This window comes from Lonchura striata, chromosome 8 (genome assembly GCF_046129695.1).
Source record: "Lonchura striata isolate bLonStr1 chromosome 8, bLonStr1.mat, whole genome shotgun sequence".
Lineage (NCBI taxonomy): Eukaryota > Metazoa > Chordata > Aves > Passeriformes > Estrildidae > Lonchura > Lonchura striata.
The window spans coordinates 31,738,676-31,755,940 of NC_134610.1; the positions used below are offsets into that span (position 1 = coordinate 31,738,676).

At 38.3% G+C, this 17,265-nt stretch overlaps 1 protein-coding gene across 3 annotated transcripts in view; it reads left to right on the top strand.

Annotated features, from left to right (window-relative positions):
- CALCRL (calcitonin receptor like receptor) overlaps positions 1-17,265 on the top strand; it is a 63,254-nt gene that overhangs the window by 28,168 nt on the left and 17,821 nt on the right. For all 3 annotated transcript variants that reach the window (XM_077785154.1, XM_021540938.3, XM_021540939.2), the window contains exons 2-7: positions 4,524-4,623; positions 5,657-5,801; positions 7,236-7,346; positions 8,261-8,373; positions 10,706-10,797; positions 15,844-15,970. In XM_077785154.1, the coding sequence (XP_077641280.1) occupies positions 4,567-4,623; positions 5,657-5,801; positions 7,236-7,346; positions 8,261-8,373; positions 10,706-10,797; positions 15,844-15,970 (645 nt within the window). In that variant the 5' untranslated portion in view covers positions 4,524-4,566. The remainder of the gene's footprint in view (positions 1-4,523; positions 4,624-5,656; positions 5,802-7,235; positions 7,347-8,260; positions 8,374-10,705; positions 10,798-15,843; positions 15,971-17,265) is intronic.

Sequence of the window (17,265 nt, forward strand, 5' to 3'; positions counted from 1 at the left end):
TTTATGAGAATGTTGTATTTTATGTACCTTTACTTTCAAGCTGCATAATTATCAAGAGAATGGAGTAATTCCCACACATCCAGCGGTAATTATGGGATACCATTGAGCAGTTTGTTCAAATCCTGGCAGAAATTATTCCCTCATAAAAAAGGCAGATTACCCAAATAGGAAGATTTCCAAACTGCTTTGCATTGTTCTCTAATGTAAGTGTGGAAGCCCTTTTAGACGGAGAAATATTTCCCAGAAAATTTATGTGAGTGAAGATACAGGTGGAGGCTCTATCTGTAATTCCATTTGAGGCTACTAGTTTTGTTGGCTTGGGGGAGTTTTTTATTAACAGTTCAGCTTGAACAGAAATTCAAATTAGGGACACTTGGAAAAGTATTGGGCATTTTTCAACTTGTTGGTTTTGCCTTTATATTGGGCTGAAACAACCAAACACTTCCTGAGGTTTTAAATACTTCAAGTGGTATGCCTCCCTCAAAAAAGAACCAGAAGTAGCAAGGTGTCAAAAAAATACCCATTCTGACCCCATTTTCAGATGAAGGTTATATATCTGTATGCTTAAACATTGTTTAAGTCCAGTGTTACAAGGTTACAGTACACTGCCAGCTATATAATTTACCCTGCACAAGTTTTGTGGCTTTCTCTTTGTTGTCATTGGGAATGGCTATTTTGTTGCCTTCTGTGCAAATTAAAAAAAAAACCAAAAAAACTAGTGAAAAATGTTTGGGCATTTATGGATGGGCCTGCAGTGCCACAAGTAGGCTCTCCCTCCTGTCCCAGTCCCACGGAGTTGCATTCTCACTTGAAGTCAGATTTGAGAGCTGCCTGAGGTGGAAGCTGCCTGTGTTTTTTTGTTTTTTTACAAAATGTGGTTTTCAAGTTCAAAAAATGATTTTTTTTTTTTTTAATGACTGCTTTTTTTAACCCTTTTAATGTATGGTTGAAATGGGAAGTGTCTGGAGCTCAGCAAGGGTGCCACTTACTCCAGGGAGGATGGGGAAAAGTTAAAAGTAGAAACAGCTGATGAGGCAGGATGGCTCTGAGAGAAAGCAGGAGGAAGAGAAATGGGAACATCTGTTAAAGCTATACCAGTGACTATTTTAGCTAAGTCCAGCTTGCAATTCCTTTTTAATTCCTTGTTGTTCAGTAGGTGTCACTGCTACCAGTGACAAATACAACGTAGGTCTTGGGAGTATCATTACTGGCAGCTCCTTTTTTGTTGTTGTTTTGTTTTGTTTTAAGTTATCCCAGTCTTCACTAAATGCACAAACATGCACTAGAAATAAAAATTGTATTTCAAAGATCTGGAAGGTCTGATCTACTGTTACAACTCCCCATCCCTTTCTCTCTGATGTTCCCTTTTAGTGGGAAAATGCTTCAGCCAGAAGGCTGTTGTCTGTACCACCTCAGTGTCAGTCAGCACCTGCCATGGGAATCCCAGCCCTACTGGCATTTGTGCAGATTTCCACTGTCAGAGTGGAGTCAGGGGATTCATTCAAGACACTCAGATTAATCTCAAACCAATACAGTTCTTTTCTCTGCCCCATGATGGATTTAATTAGATTTACAATAGCAGAACAACTTGGGAAGCATCATAATTTAAGAAAACCTAAGAATGGTCTCTTTTCACTATTAATTTCTTCTGTGCCTAATACCTCCCAGCTTTGAGAGGGAAAGAACTTCCAGAGAATTAATTTTGGTTTGTATCTCATCAGAGCAGATGATTAATAAAAGCAGCCTGACTTTCTTAGCTGTACTGGCTTGCTGCCTCAGTCAATGGAATATATTGCTGTCCATCCCTAAGAAAGTTCTTAATTTTCCTTGGAAAGGTCTTGTCCAGACTAACTGGAATAAATGTTGAGTGAATGAATTCATGTAGTGATGCAAGAAATGCTTTCCTGCAGTCCAAAGAGGCATCTGAATGACCTTCATCCTGCATTTTATAATTAAGTCCATGTGTAGTGATGTTTAGAAAAAGGAGGTTGTTGGGGTTTGTTTCTCTCTATATTCTAGCAACTGAGAGAAAGGAGTGAAAAGCATAGAGTGCATTATAGGCTTGACTTAACATTTTATCTCCTGGGAAGACTTAATAATTTAGCAGCAGATACTGGAGCAGTTGATAGGAAATGTCTACAAAACTACTAGGCATAAAAAGAGTTGGACCATTAAAGGAACTGAGTTAAGGGATGACTTTTGATGTTGTGAAACAGAAACAAACTTGGACTCTGAATCAAAGCAGATAATTTCTGTCTTTGTTTATATGATGTTGTATCTTCTAGATAAATTAAAATAAGCAAGGCTAAGTGAGAGCAATATACAAACATGCATTTTAAATTTTTCATGCAACGTTTGTTTTAGCATAAGGATTTTTGGAACTATTGTAGAGAAAATTATTTTGAACTCTTGTATACACATATAGAAAAACATACACTAAATTGTGGTTGCTATGTTCTGCTTGGTTCATCTCTTAGCTTGTCCTGTGTGCATCATGTGTGGGTTTTAACCCTGCACAGATGTGCTTTGTCATACTTGGGAGTGAAAATATTATTGAATAACTTTACAGTAAGTTATTAATTCAAATCTCCTTAGAAGGTCAGGGTTTTTTCCCCTAGGAAAACAGACACAGCTGTAAATGAATGAAACATGTGATAAGTTTGAATTAATCACACTTGCCCCTGGTTGTCATGCAGAATTGAACTCATCTTGCCCTTCTGTTAATTTAAATATATCTTAGATATCTGGTTTTAGTCAAGCCTTAGTCACTGCACAAAGGTATTTAAATTTTTCTTTAGCTAGCAGATCAAGATCTTTAAAGTTATCTATTCATTTTAGTTCTAAACATGTGGATATTCCAGGCAATAGTAGCTCAAACCAAGGATATATTTCATATGTGCTAATTGGTATTCCTCTCTAAGTGTTTTAAGATCCTTCAGATTTGAATTTCAGAGCCTCACCTGTATAATTTGCAGCAGTGCTCCAGGATTGCATGCCACTGGCAAAAATAGAAGGAAGGTTATGGGTACAACTTTAGTCTGGGTTAAATAGGCACAGCTGATTTTACAATATATTTCTTGTCTTTGCAGCAGTGATTTCATATTTAGTAGTTAATATGTCCTACAAGTTCATTGTACTACAGCTGTATTAGGAGGAGCCAGTCCCAGCGTAAAAGCAGAAAAGTTTGATGTTGAATGTTTGCTTTTTGTGACTGAGACATGGATGAAATGAGCTTTTTGTGCCATAATCTCTGCCTGCCAGTGTACAGGCAATTGTTTGTTATCCCCCATTCTCTCACAGCACATCACTGCTGGAAGAGAAAACTCCCAGAGCTGAGAGCAGGGCTGATGTGAGGGGGAAGGTGGCTTGGCTCAGGATGCAGGTCTGTGTGTGGCACAGCACCCACAGCCCTCTGGATTCTCTGCCAGTGGGATCTCTGAGCTGGGTGGGGATTTTGGGTATGCAAAGATTGTGTCTTAAATCACAGTGTGAGAGCTGGAGTGAATTCATCTGTACCAGGGAGCTAAACTCATACACATGTTATTGCTTTTATTTTAGCTGGAAATAGCTTCATTAATGCTGCTGCAGTGAGATACTTGGATTTTTGAAGTGTGGTTTAGTTGTAATAACTGAGTATGCAGAGGTCGTTTGCCATGATGCAATCAGAAGAAAAACTCTTATCTCAGTTCCAGGCTCAGCTTTGTGATCTTCTCAGGATACCTCAGGACACTGAAATATTAAAAGACAAACTCTTTGACATTTCCCTTCCTTCCAGAGGCAGCTGTCACAGCAGGGTTACACTAGCTAGATGGTCTATGTGCTTCATAAATAATTGTGTATATTTTATGATTTGGGTGAATTTTTCAATTCAAGAATTAATTCCAAGAAGAATCTGCAGTGTAAGGTGGTTATAGTTGGCTTGCGTATTTGTGTTTTCTTCCAATGACAGATAAAGAAACTACAGATTCTATACAGAAACTATTTTACAGCTCACAATGAATTCTTGCTACTGAAGATAAGATTGCTACTATCATCCTTGCAAAGCTGGAAGTTCAGGATGAAGTGGCTTCTCACTAGATCAGTCATTCCAGAAGTGGCAAAATTAAATATCAGGAGGTCTGAAGAAAATGGGAAATAAATGTGTGTGTTTGAAAGTCTGAGTGTGTTTGAGGGAACCGACCTGCAGTTGGCTGTGCCTCCCAAGGGCAGAGATGCCAGAGTGCAGTTTGTGTCTGGGGCTGTTTGCTGTGGGCTTGTGCCAGGGTACAAACCCTCTGCACTGTTGGTTGAGGCAGTGGAGGCAGCAGAGCAGGAAAATCCTGCTGCTGGAACTCCGTGCTGAGGAACCCAGTGCCTTGTTTTGGTGCATCCCTGTGTATGTCACATGGCATCACTGTGTGCATAGAAATGGAGAGCACCTCCATCAATTTATTTTAGTTCAGAAGTAAAATATGAAAGTATTTTATCAGTGTTGGTTTTCATTAATTCCTAATTTTTTTCTGTTTTTTTTTTTTCCATTGCAGTTTGAGTTCATTCAGCTACAACATAAGATTGACTGCACTAGATATGAAAATGACAAAAATCTGGATCACATTTTTGCTGCTCTTCTTATTGGTTACTATGGTGAGTCTTATGAATTTTTAAAATCACTTCCAGTACAACCCTGTGCAGAGTACCATAGAAATTATTAATATGGAAGCACAGAAAGAGCTAATCTTGTGTTCAAATGTAGCTTCTGCACAAGAGGATCTTTGTCTATCTTCTGTTATCTGTTAAATTCCTTTGGCAAAGGAGCAGAAATAGTTTTTACCTCTGCTGAATCCAGCATATTCTCTGCTGGCTCAGAACAGTAGTGGTGGACAAGTGACACAGAGGCAGTGCCTTGCAGACCCCAGGAAGAGGAGGAGGAGACAACTGAGATCCAGAGGCATCCTCAGAACTTTTCATTTCATCCCTTGTACAAAAGTGGGACAGTATTTCAATCTGCAGCTTTGCTTTTCTGTGAAGCTTAGTAGCTTCCCACAGAATATTTAATTACTATTAAAAATGCACTTAAAAGGTTCAGCTTTTGGTCAAGATTAACTTTCCTAATATGTTTTCATTTTCAATTTTAATTATGATCAGTGTATGTCTTGTCTTTTGAATAACATTCTCTATTCTGAGGGTTGACTTTATGGTTCACCAGATTGCAGAGAAACCAAATAACTCTAGACAAGCTAAATGCTTCAGTGCATAAAATATATGGAAGGTCTTTTTTTGTAAAGGATCATTTTAGGCCTGACTGAAATGTCTTTTACACTAAACTTTGATATATTTCACTGGGTTTTATAAAAAGCTGTTCCTATGGTTCTGACTGTCTCAGTGCTTTCTATGCATGTTGCCATTCTTATTTACAAATCTTGCCAATTGTTCCTACCCAATGCTCATTCAGGAGAAGTTTAAATCTTCTTTACTGAAGATGTTTGTCAACATCTTATCTTCAGTAGTAAGAATTGCCAGAAAAACATAAAATCATATTGCCAGTAATAAGATTGGAAGATCACTCTCTTTCAGTAAAATTATATGTAAAGTGCAATATTTGAAAAGATTGATGTTGAAAAAGTTCATGTTGGAGCTTGTACTTGTAGTTTGCTAAAATAAGTGTTTTTCCTCTCAGTTTTTTGCCACTGCTTCTCCAGCTGAGGGACACCAGAACTCCACAATGGACTTAGCCCAGCTGAGTGTTACACGGAATAAAATAATGACAGCACAGTATGAATGCTACCAGAAGATTATGCAAGACCCTATTCACAAGAAAGAAGGTAGAGATTGCTTTCTCATGAGGTTTTACTAATGCAAGTGGTCAACAGATATTATTACAGTAATTCAGGGTCCTGTAGTTATATTAATTTTTTATCTTGCTAGCAGTTATTTCTCAGGTTGTAACAATATTTTCCCAATTTTTTATAACCATCACTTTGGGATGCATGAAGTAATATGTTATACTATCTGCCCATAGCACCACTTCAGATGTAATAGAAAGCTTTTCTTTCTGATGAACTAAGAAAATATCAATTGAAGTAGATATGTATATTAAAAAATTACTACTAATTAATCTTACTACCTTATGCCATTTCAAGCTCTTTTTATACCTCTGTCTGCCTGGTCACATCTGCCTTTAAAAATTTGAAGCATCTCAATCCACAGTTTCCCTTCTCTGAGGGTTGTGCTGGTGTCATTGCTGCTTTTCCTGATAAGTCACACAGAGCTGGCCTCAGCCACTCCACTTGTTGCTGTATTCACTTGGGAGCTTCTGTAAATGCTGAGTGGCTTTTGAGGCAAGGAAAGGTGATTGTGTTCTTCTACAAAGAGATTTTTCTCTTCTGAAATGATTCTTTGGAGTGCCTGGATGTCAGAAATAAAGTATGGCAGTGTAAGCTCATGCCCTCAGCATAAGGGGGCTTCACAGCTTCAGAAGGACAGGCACAAATTGGAAAATCTTCAGATGAGGAGGAATTACATGACATTTGAGAGCTGAAGCCTTTGAGATGGGGACATTAATCAGCCTTTAAAAGAAAACCAAAGTGAGATAATAAAAACATCTTGAAATCTGTAGGGAGGCACAGAGTCATTCTGTGTGCCTTTTGGGAAAGAAGCTGTTTGTAAAATGCCAGCTCATTCTCAAGGGAGGATTATTTAGATGTTGGAATGTGTGTGAGCAATGAGACATTGGAACAGGCTCTTGAGGGACACTGGATTCCCTGTTCCTGGGGCACTTAGGGAAATGTTTGTCCACAGTGGCTGCTGCAGCCTCCCAGCCAGGATTTCTTGTGGCTTCTGGGATACCACCATGTTTTCTGTGAGTGAGCAAACATATGTACAGGCTTGGTGTGCATCCAAAATAGAAATAAATTCAGTAAAGCCATCTTTGAAAGAGTGAGGGTCTTTGCTTAAGGTACACTATTGAGTATGAATTGATTTAGGGGATTTTGCCCACCATGTTCTAGATCTGAGGTTTGCCAGTTATAGATGTAGGCCATTTCAAGGTAAAGGAGAAAAGATTTTGAAATGTGTTCAAAGAAATGTATGTATAAGGAACTGTCTCTGTTAAGTGAAGTTTTAATTAACCACTGCTAAATCTTTTCTCTTTTTTTCCCCATTGCTGCACACCTACCTTACCCAGTCCTACATCTTACCTTTGAAAGACTATTTTGAAGCAGGAGTTATTTTATTCCCAGGTCTCTCTCTGTTTGCAGGTCCTTACTGCAACAGGACCTGGGATGGCTGGTTGTGCTGGAGTGATGTTGCTGCTGGAACCGTGTCGGTGCAGCGTTGTCCTGACTACTTTCAGGATTTCAACCCATCAGGTATGAGTGCATTGATTCTACATCAGCCTATTTCTCACTGAAATGAGAGTCTGGGGGCTTGATGTCTCTTGTTTGCCTCACTCAAATCATTAGTGCCTCAGGATTTCAGAAACTCAAGACTCATTATTTGCATTTTCTTTTTTTCACATAGAAAACTGACAAGTTACTTGTTTTCTTTTCTGAAATGCATCCCTGAGGAATTCTGTAGATTAGGGAGCAGGAATTGAAGTTAGATCACACTTTTTTCCTCTTAGAGATCAGCTTTTCTGACAGACAAGCAGAAATATGACTTACTCCTTTACCTTAATTTAACAGTTGAGGTTGACATAGAGCGTCTCCCACTTTGAATAATTATCTGTTTCCGTGGGTTAAGCTTTGTGAGCATGTAGAAAATGTCATGGATTTCTTTGTATTTCCCAGGGTCTTGTCATGCCTCTTTTTGATGATGGAAATCATTGTGTTTCCAGCAATTTTTCAGTTTGTTTCTTGAGCAGTTTTGCTATTTATGTTTTCCTGCCTGTCCAATACTAATTTATAGTGGTAGGATGTTAGGCTTCGGTTTCCATCTTGGATGTTAAGCAAGACATTTAAATATTCTTGTCACTTCATCTGGTACTTCCCTAAGAGCTAGTTCCATGTATTTTGATATTTAATGGATTGGACAGGGAAGATCTATTTGTTTTCTTAAGGAAAATCACATCATCGGTTGCCCTTGCCAAGCAAAAGCAACGGCCTCAAGTTTCTCAGAATTCATAGTAACAAGCAAAGTCTCTCTAGTCATATTAATAAAGCTGTCAATTGTTTGCCAATCTTTATTAAATATTTGGCGTGAGGAAAGAGAATTTCAGTGCTGACTGTTGTGTTTTTCTTTCACTTTTCTTCTATTGTTTTTCATTCCATCAACTTTGATTCAGAAAAAGTTACAAAGATCTGTGATCCAAATGGAAATTGGTTCAGACACCCAGAAAGCAACAGGACCTGGACAAACTACACCCAGTGCAATATCTATACACATGAAAAGGTGAAGGTAGGAGAAGAATGTGTGCATGGTACCCATGTCAAGAAACTGACCTGAGAATCTTTACAAGTTTCTATGTATCAAAAGTAGGCTCTGTACTTGTGCGGGTCTATGTATAGATGCTCTTTTTACAGACTTCAGTTTATCTTGAACATGCCCATCCATTAAAAGAGTTAGAAAAAGAAAAACAAAATATCTAAATGACTTCTTAGAGTTAATTGATATGTGATATGTGGCATAATTGCATATTTTGCCCCATTCCCCAGCTCTGTGTCCACTAATATTTCTTATGTTTATGAAACATTCAGTCATGGGAACAAACAGTAAATGGAGACTGTAAATTCTCAAGAACCAGGAATACAAACCACAGACCAGGACAGGATGTAAATTAATTTAGACCTCATGTTGAAGGGCTCAGTAGTAGCAGACTATGTCAAGAAATCTGACCTGTAATAGTATCCAACTGCCTGAAACCATTGCTTTTGAATGCCTTACCTAAAAACCATATTGGCCAAAAGATGGTTACAGATGATAAGGCACTTTATTATTGCTTTTTCTCAAAGCATGAGACTTTGATTTTGCTAATGGCAGTTTAATTCTATTAGCAGAATTGTCATAATCCATTGGTTCTTGTGAATATCTGGCTGGGAATGGAGGATATTATTCAGAAAGAGCAGATCTATGGGAATCCCTCTTTATTAATAATGAGGTAGTTTCCCTCAGGCTGCTTTGCCAGCATATTTACACTCTGTCACAAATCTGAAGTAAGGCACTGTATGGAATAAGAGCTCCAAAGAAAGCCTTGCTGCACTTGTGTGCTGCTCTGCTGAGCAGCGTGGTCTCCCCGCTGTGCCTGGCAGTGGGTGGGACACTGCACTCAGTGCCTGGGGCTCTCCTGCACTGTTAATTCTCTCTGCTGCTGCCCTCAGCACTGCTCCCTGCTGCACCACGCTTTGGTGCCTGTTCTAAATTGTGGAGCAACCTCTAGATCCTTAAAATGCACCTCTGCCCAGGCTGGCCACTGAGTGAGGGGGCGATAACAGGATATGGACCTCTCATAGAATGCCTGTTGTCATTTCTACATCTCAAATTTTAGCATTTGGGGTAATGCTTGATTTTTCTCACCTTAAAATTTTTCACTTGCCAAATTTCAAAATAAATTCAATTTATACCTATTGCATTGATTTTTTTTTTTTTTAAGGAAGCTATCTCATTTAAAAAAAATGTAATTTGAAAATTTCTAACACACATCAAGTCCCCTTTGTGTCATCTTACAACCTACTTAAATCTTTACCTGTAATCTTTTTATCTTTTTTTTCTTTTTAATCTCAAAAGTCAGTATATGGTATATGTAACAAGCTGCAATTACTCTGCCCTAACTTGGAATGATAAGTTCAGGGCACACACAGAGTTTGCAGTATGTAAGTATTTGGATGTTTGCTCTAACTCTCCCTATAGAACCCAAATACTTGTCTTTATTGTGAGAGTATAAGGTTCAACTTGAAAATCTTCATTTCCTTGTGTGCCAAATGATAACCTTACATTTAATGCAGCAAAGGTTTTTTGCAAGAGACTCCATGACTGAAAGCAAAGATTTGTTACTTTCTGATAAAAGTAATCAGTTAATTAATATATTAGGTACAAGAATTAATGATAACATGAACATATTCCAAATATTAAATCATCAGTTCCTTTTTTTACCTTTTGTATCTATCCAGATTTTCATAATTCCATAATTGGCAGTAGGCTTATTTAACATAACATAATATTGAAGCATAATTATTACTATTTTACATAATAGTCTTCACTATTTTTGAGTCATTATCATTTTTCTTTCATGCCCTTCCTGAAATTGTCAATAAAAATTGAATTTCCAGTACCATATTCATAGCTCACTTTGAAGGAAGTATCTTTAAATGCTGAGAAAAAAAAAAATCTGTGGAGAAAAAATTACATAAATTCATACAGTAGGCACGTGCTTTAAGAGAGGAATCAAGCCTCAGACAGCAATGCACCCAGTACAGAACTCAGGCAGACTTAGACAAATACACAGGAAAAAAACCAAAGCACTGTATATTGGAAACTTGGTGTTTTAGCTGGTAAGAGGTGAATTTTAGTGATTACTTCAATTAATCTGCTGCATTTCCTATGGAGAGAGATTTTAATAGGATGATGTTTGGCAGGATTCTGGACTTGTTCCATCATTACCTGAAATGGTTTTGTTTTGTTTTGTTTTTCTTCCCTTATTAGTATTATAGTCACTCTAACTGCAAGAAGAGGGGTATAAATATGTGATTTATCAGCAGTAGCTCAGTCTGAATCACTTGGCTTTGTTTTGCAGACTGCTCTGAACTTGTATTACTTGGCCATCATTGGACACGGGCTTTCAATTGCATCACTTCTGATTTCTCTTGGCATATTCTTTTATTTTAAGTAAGTATATTTAAAATCCTTCATCAAATCCCAGTGTTTGCCCTAATCCTGGTTTCAGTGCTTTGGAACACCAGCCATCCAAATAAAATTAGATGGAGCAGGAAGGTGAAGAAAGCCAGTATATAGGTTTGCCATTGGACTTCATATTGTAACAAAAATGGAAATTTCTTTTCTCAGGAATCTAAAAAAAACCTGCAACCCAAAACCTGCAACCCAAAACCTGTAGAATATATTAAAAATAGGAAATGGGAAAATGTTTGTTCATTTTGGGTTTGTGATGGCTGGATTTCTTCAGTGATAAATTGCAGTGTGGATACTGGGAATTGGACGCAATAATCCTGGTGGGTCTCTTCCAAGCCTGGATGTTCTGTGATCCTGTGTTATGCCAAGCATCAGCTGAACTAAAGATCAAGTGGAAACCAAAATAGTGGTGACATTTGATAGGTACAGTAACATTCCAAAGTGGTACTCACAAAATATGACAACTGTAAGGGAAGTAGGGCTAAGAGCTACAGTAGAAATGGAAATAGTAAAAATAATCCCATTTTTTGATTCACAGTATTGTGTAAGACAGGCTTGTCATCTGCTGACTAACAGTTATGTCACCTTCATGAAAGGAAGTCTGAGCAGTGTATGACCACTTTCCCAACAGCTCATAATATAATATAATATAATACAATACACAGGCCTTTTAAAATTAATCCCATTACTTCATATTTGGTGAACTTTTCTTCCTTATGAAAGACTCCTTTTCTTTTTCTCTAAGAAGCTGCTGAGGCTGGTGGAAAGGTGAACCCAGGAGTGTGGCCACATGGGCAGAGCTGAGAAAGACGAGTTGTTCCCTGTGCCAGCTGCTGCCGTGCCCAGCCTGGGCTGCCCTTGTCAGCCTGGTTTAATCATTTCATAAACACCTTCTCCTTGGCACTGCACATCTGCTCCTCACACTCTCCTGCTCCCCTACCCTGCTGCCTCACTCCATTTCCTCCTGACATTTAAATAGCAATAGCAGATACCCTGCCAGTGGATGCTGCTTTTCTTGTGCTGTGGGCTTTGATTAGGTGGAGGCAGCTGATAGCTGATTAAAAAAAAAAAAAAGTTCTTTTTAGTTACATGTCTGAAAGCAGTGCTTCCACTTTAGCTGTTCATTATTCCCCAGGCTTCCACAGCATTTCTGCAAATCTCCAACAAACAGGAGTCTTTCAACTTTGTAGCCTTTCCTTTGAAAATGCAAGATGACATTTCAGCTTTTTCTGATCCTGTTTCATGAGGAAAACTCATATAATTGTTTTTCAATCAATTTATTTTTGTATGATCTGTAAAAACAATGCTTCTCCTTTCCAAATTCACTTTCCTTTCACAAAACCAATGTGTGAAATGGCTCTGAGTCCTTGTAAGAACTTTGATTTTGCATAAAAGTGGTCAGTACTGTTGCAATAAACGTCACAAATTTTAGCAGACTAGATACTTAATGTGACAGGAAAAGTGCTTTAACGCAGGGGAAAAAAAAGATTTGGAGTAAGATATGATTTTATAAGTTCACAGAGAGTCAAGCATGATTTTTCTATACCATAATATGAAAACCAAAGTAATTTCATCTTTGCTCGTGGCACTTAGTGCAAAAGCAGGTGATCTGCTGTGCTGCCATCCTGTGTCATGTTTGTCTAACCATCCAGGGATTTTCTTCTTCTCTGGGAGCAGGATTATCCTTCCTCAGAGAACCATGTGGAATGAATCCAGACCCACAAACCACATTTTCTGGACTGTGGTTATGCTGGGATATAAAAGGAAATTACAAAATTCAAAGGAAGCTAAAGAAAGTCCTTTGCAAGCTGTTCTCTTGGGATGTACAGTTCCTCTAAAGTATTTTTAGTAGCAGAAGGGTATTTAAGGACCTAAATTAATACCAGGATGTATTATATATCAGCTAAGGCTTGGATAATTATTCATAGCTTTAACAGGTGGACTTCTTTTTTTCTATTGTGGGGGGTGTCTTTGAATTTGTCATTTCCAAAACATTTAATCTGTAAGTCAACTGACAGTTTCCAGACAACATTTGCTGGATTCCTGATACCTTTAGATTTGACTAGAACTTTTCCCCAAAGGAAATATCAACTGTTTGGGATTTGAATTATTTTTTAGGACTAAGATTTTTCTGCATTTTGTGTTTGCATTTTAATTTTTGTTTCTTCTCCAGAAAATTTTCTCCTTGGAAATACTTGTCCAGTTTGTGATTTGTGTTCCCCAAGTGCATTGGAGTTCTTGGTTTAACAGAAATTGGTCATAAACTTGGAACTCTGAATGTCTCTGAAAACTCATCTGTGAGACATAAAAGTAACTTTGTGCAGTGTCTCTGCTTTCTCATTGCTACATGCTTGAGATAATGCACATGATGCAAGTGTTAAAATAATTGTATGGTTTTCATAAAGAATGAAAAATGAGGCAAGAGAATACTTCAAATTTAGGAAAAAGTGATTTAGGATAAAAAGGCAGCTACAGTTTCAAAGATGCCCCCACCCCTCCCAAAAAAACCAAAGCAGCCAAAAAAAAAACAACCAAAAAACAAGCAAACCTACCTGAAACAAAGGAGTTCTTGATCAAGTGTCACATCAAATCCCATGACAGCATTCACAAAGGAGAGCAGCACTGTGTTAGAGTGGGCAAAGCACTGGTAATTGGATTGTTATGGAGACAGAGCTACCTAAGTCACTCAGTGAATGTCATCTGAACAGATAATTCCCCTTAGGTGCTTACATGGATCTTGCTGGTTGAGTTTTGCAGTATTGAAATGCCTTAAAAACTGAGATCTCAAACCCACTTAGGGGCTTTTGAAAATGTCACCCTTTTTTCTTTTGGAGAAATTAATTTTCCCCTAACTCCCAAGATACACAGGAGTCAGGAAAAAAAAAAAAAAAGAAGGAAAATAAGTAATTTAGTAGGAAGTCTGTTTTTATTTTACTGCATATAGTTTAATTGAGGGGCTGGTCATTCAAATATACTTAGATCATAAACATGAGAATTAAGTGATTAAAGGATATTGTGTCATTAAGAAAAACAGTCAGAAAAAAGAACTATAGGAAGGATAACAGAAGATAGAGGGTGGGGAAGCTTAGGAAAAATCTTTTTATTACCAAAAACAGTCTTAGTTTTTAAATGTCATCAGTCTTGCTTTCTGTTTCTTGTCCGGTGATCCTTTCAATCCTTTCATGCATGGGTGGAGGTGGGTGGGGATGGGTGTGTTTGAATATTCAACAGGAACAGCTGCGGGATGACCCGGAGAGATGGCCCCATTAGCTGTACGTGCTCTTCCTTGCCTGAGCCTTGAGTCTTAACAATAAGCAGACAGAATTCCAGAGTTTTTCAGGGCTTGTTTACACAAAGCCCTTCGCTGGAATCTAGCATTGTCTCTCTTTTCATATATAAAGCATACAGGGGGAAAAAAACCCATAGAAAAATATATTTTCAAAGAATGTAAGACCCTGCATGTTATAATAATTAAATTTTATCCTTTTGGGGCATTAAAACAAGACTCAAAATCTTAAAGAGCCTAATGGAATATATTCTTTCCTCAAATTCAAATGCAGCCCTGTTTTCCATATTTTGGCGACTTTTTCTTTTGTGTTTTCTTCAGCCAAATGACACGTGGCAGCCAAAGTTTCCTGTAGGTGCCTGTTAAATGGCAGCACTGGTTTCTAGAGGGGGTTCCTTTTCCTTCCCCTGTTTTTGGTGCCAGGGCTTGCACAGTGAGTTCTGTGAGCTCAGTGCAGGCAGCCGTGGGTGCTTTGTACACTGCCCTTGTGAGAGCTGCAAGGGATGCAGCCAAGGTCTGCCCTATGGCCAGGCTTATGGGGCTGTTCTTTTTTCATTTGAGTCCCCTTGATTGTTGTTTCATCTGTCAGCAGTTTTCAGTATATACTGCTCCAGATTCCATGTCTGCATTTCTCTGAAAAAATGTAAAGGTCTCCCTTCTATCCTCTGAAATTAAAAATGAATCACCAATGTCTCACCTTTACCTTTCCTTCCAGGCGTGCTATTTGAAGAGAAAACTTGATTTATTTTTTTCCCTTGGGTGACAGTTTAGACATGCCACCTGCTGCCTTTTTGAAAGTGTTTCTGACCTCTCTCAGTGGCATGTGTGTGAGTGTAGATTTTCTCCCCCAGATAGTCATTCCCAGGTCTCAGCCAGCTGCACTGCATCTCTCTGGCCATGAACTGGAGACAGGCAGGGGTGGCCACTCTGCAGCAGAGGCTTCACTCCGTGCTGCCTCTGAAGCAACCCAGGAGTTCACTGGAAAAACTTGAATGAGCAGCAGTCCCTCCTTGATTACACTAAGTTATTCCTGTTTCCTCTAGAATGGTAGAAAAAGAGAAAGTTGCTGTACCTAAGTTCAACATTCTGTGATATAGCTGCATTTTGGTTTGGTTTTTTTTTTTTTAAGCCCTTCCAAATATATTCTCTCTTTAATTTTATTGCAAGATTAAAAGCAAACCTTGGAAATTAACACAATGAAATGCAGTTCTTAAGGGATTTTATAATTATGTCCTATCAATTGTTTATAACTTAGTTATACACAAAAGTCAGGGGAAGATTTGCATTATTTTGCTTATTTAGCTATTTCTCTAGCTTTGGGCTGAAGGAAAGAAAATGACAAGGATATGAGTAACAGGAATTACCCTCAAAAGATCTGAACAGATTTGGGTAAACGGAAACAGGGTAAGACAGCTTCATCAAGCACAGGTCTGATAGGTAATTGGAAAATTCTTCAGGTACTAGCCAAAAAAAAGTAAATCTTCTGAAAATGATTATCAGCATTTAAATAATTTTCAGCTGGCCACTACAAAGCAGGTCCTTCACATTAAGCATATTGGATGTAATGTACTTCCTTTCTTCCTTTTGCTGTATTAAATTTGCTCTGGACCTGAAGAAAGGGCTGATGTAGGATTTGTTAGTAAAATCAAGATCTCTAGCATTTCCAAATATCAGAGTTGTCCCCAAGTACACATAGCTGTCCTCCCATGTACTCATTTGTTCTTGTTTCTGTTTTCCAGGAGCTTGAGCTGCCAAAGGATTACCCTGCATAAAAATCTGTTTTTCTCTTTTGTTTGCAACTCTGTTGTAACAATAATTTCCCTGACGGCCGTTGCCAACAACCAGGAATTGGTTGCCACGAACCCAGTGAGTGGAAGTGTGTTTGGCAGCCCTGGGTGTTGGTGGGTGCATGGCTCGAGTGCTGCAGCAGAGGTGGGAGTGCAGAGCTGATGAAATGCTGTGTACAGCACAGAGATGTCCCACGCTGCCTGGGACACTGCACTTGCCAGGCTGTGAAATGGGAAAAGTGAGACTGAGCTTACCTGAACGCCTTCTCCCAGCTCCACAGAATGGCTTTTGCCCCCAAAGAACTGCAGGAAAGCCTAATCTAGATGGTGTCAGGGAGGCTGACAGCTGAATTCACCAAGGAAGGGCAGGAAAAAAGGTTTTGTGAGGTGTTTTGGATCTGTCTTCTGGTTTCTTACAGCTTTAACTTGGCCATCTTCAGTTAAAATAAGATTAAATTATTTTTGCAACACAATATTCTAGAGATAAAGTACATAAACAAATCCCTAGCTCTGGCTTTATTGTTATTTAGACATGGAAGATAAATCTTAATTCTGTAGAAGTTTGCTTAAAAACTCCAGAAGCTGAATCGAGTAAAAAGAAAATATCCTTTTCTCCTTTAGAAGCCATCATCAATGTGCTGGAAAACATACCTGAGATAGCTATAGCTGCTAATAATCTTCATCATCAAGTGAGTTAGGTAGCAGAAAATGGTAAAACAATATTGGGTTTTAAGCCAAGTGGCAGAAATGGAACAATCAAAAAGGCAGCAATATTGGAAGGAGGGAAAAAAGATTTAATGTGATCAAATCTGCAAGTTAGTTGTTGCTTCTTGTTCACAGCCTCACATTTTAGACTTCCCAATAAATTACATTGTGGTATTTGAACTGTAGAATATATTTTGAATGAAGCTAAATACAAACAAATTCCTGGCTCCTCCAGAACCTACTGAAAGCTCTTGGTCTCTAGGGTGCAGTTCTGAGAAGGTCAAAACTGGAAGTATTATAAGCATTTTAAAAACATGGATTGTTCTCTGAGGTTGTTCTATGTTGTGATGGGGGAAACTGAGAGGGGATTACCCACATCAAAGTACATTTCTTGTGGGGTTACTATTAGATAATTTAAGGATTTGGAGTGGTTAAATGTGGCAAGGTTTGCAATAAGGCAAAATATCACAACAGCATTCTGTCACACTGGAGGATCTCAGGGTCCTCGAGTTTGAATAATAAAAATCCAGACTCAGTTATTAGTTTTATGTCACCATAAAGTAGGGGATTGTAATATCATGAAAATTCTATTTTAAAAAGTAAATAAATGTGCAATTATAGTGGAAAACAGAATAACCATTATTTCGAGTGGTATTTTTTTCCACTTTG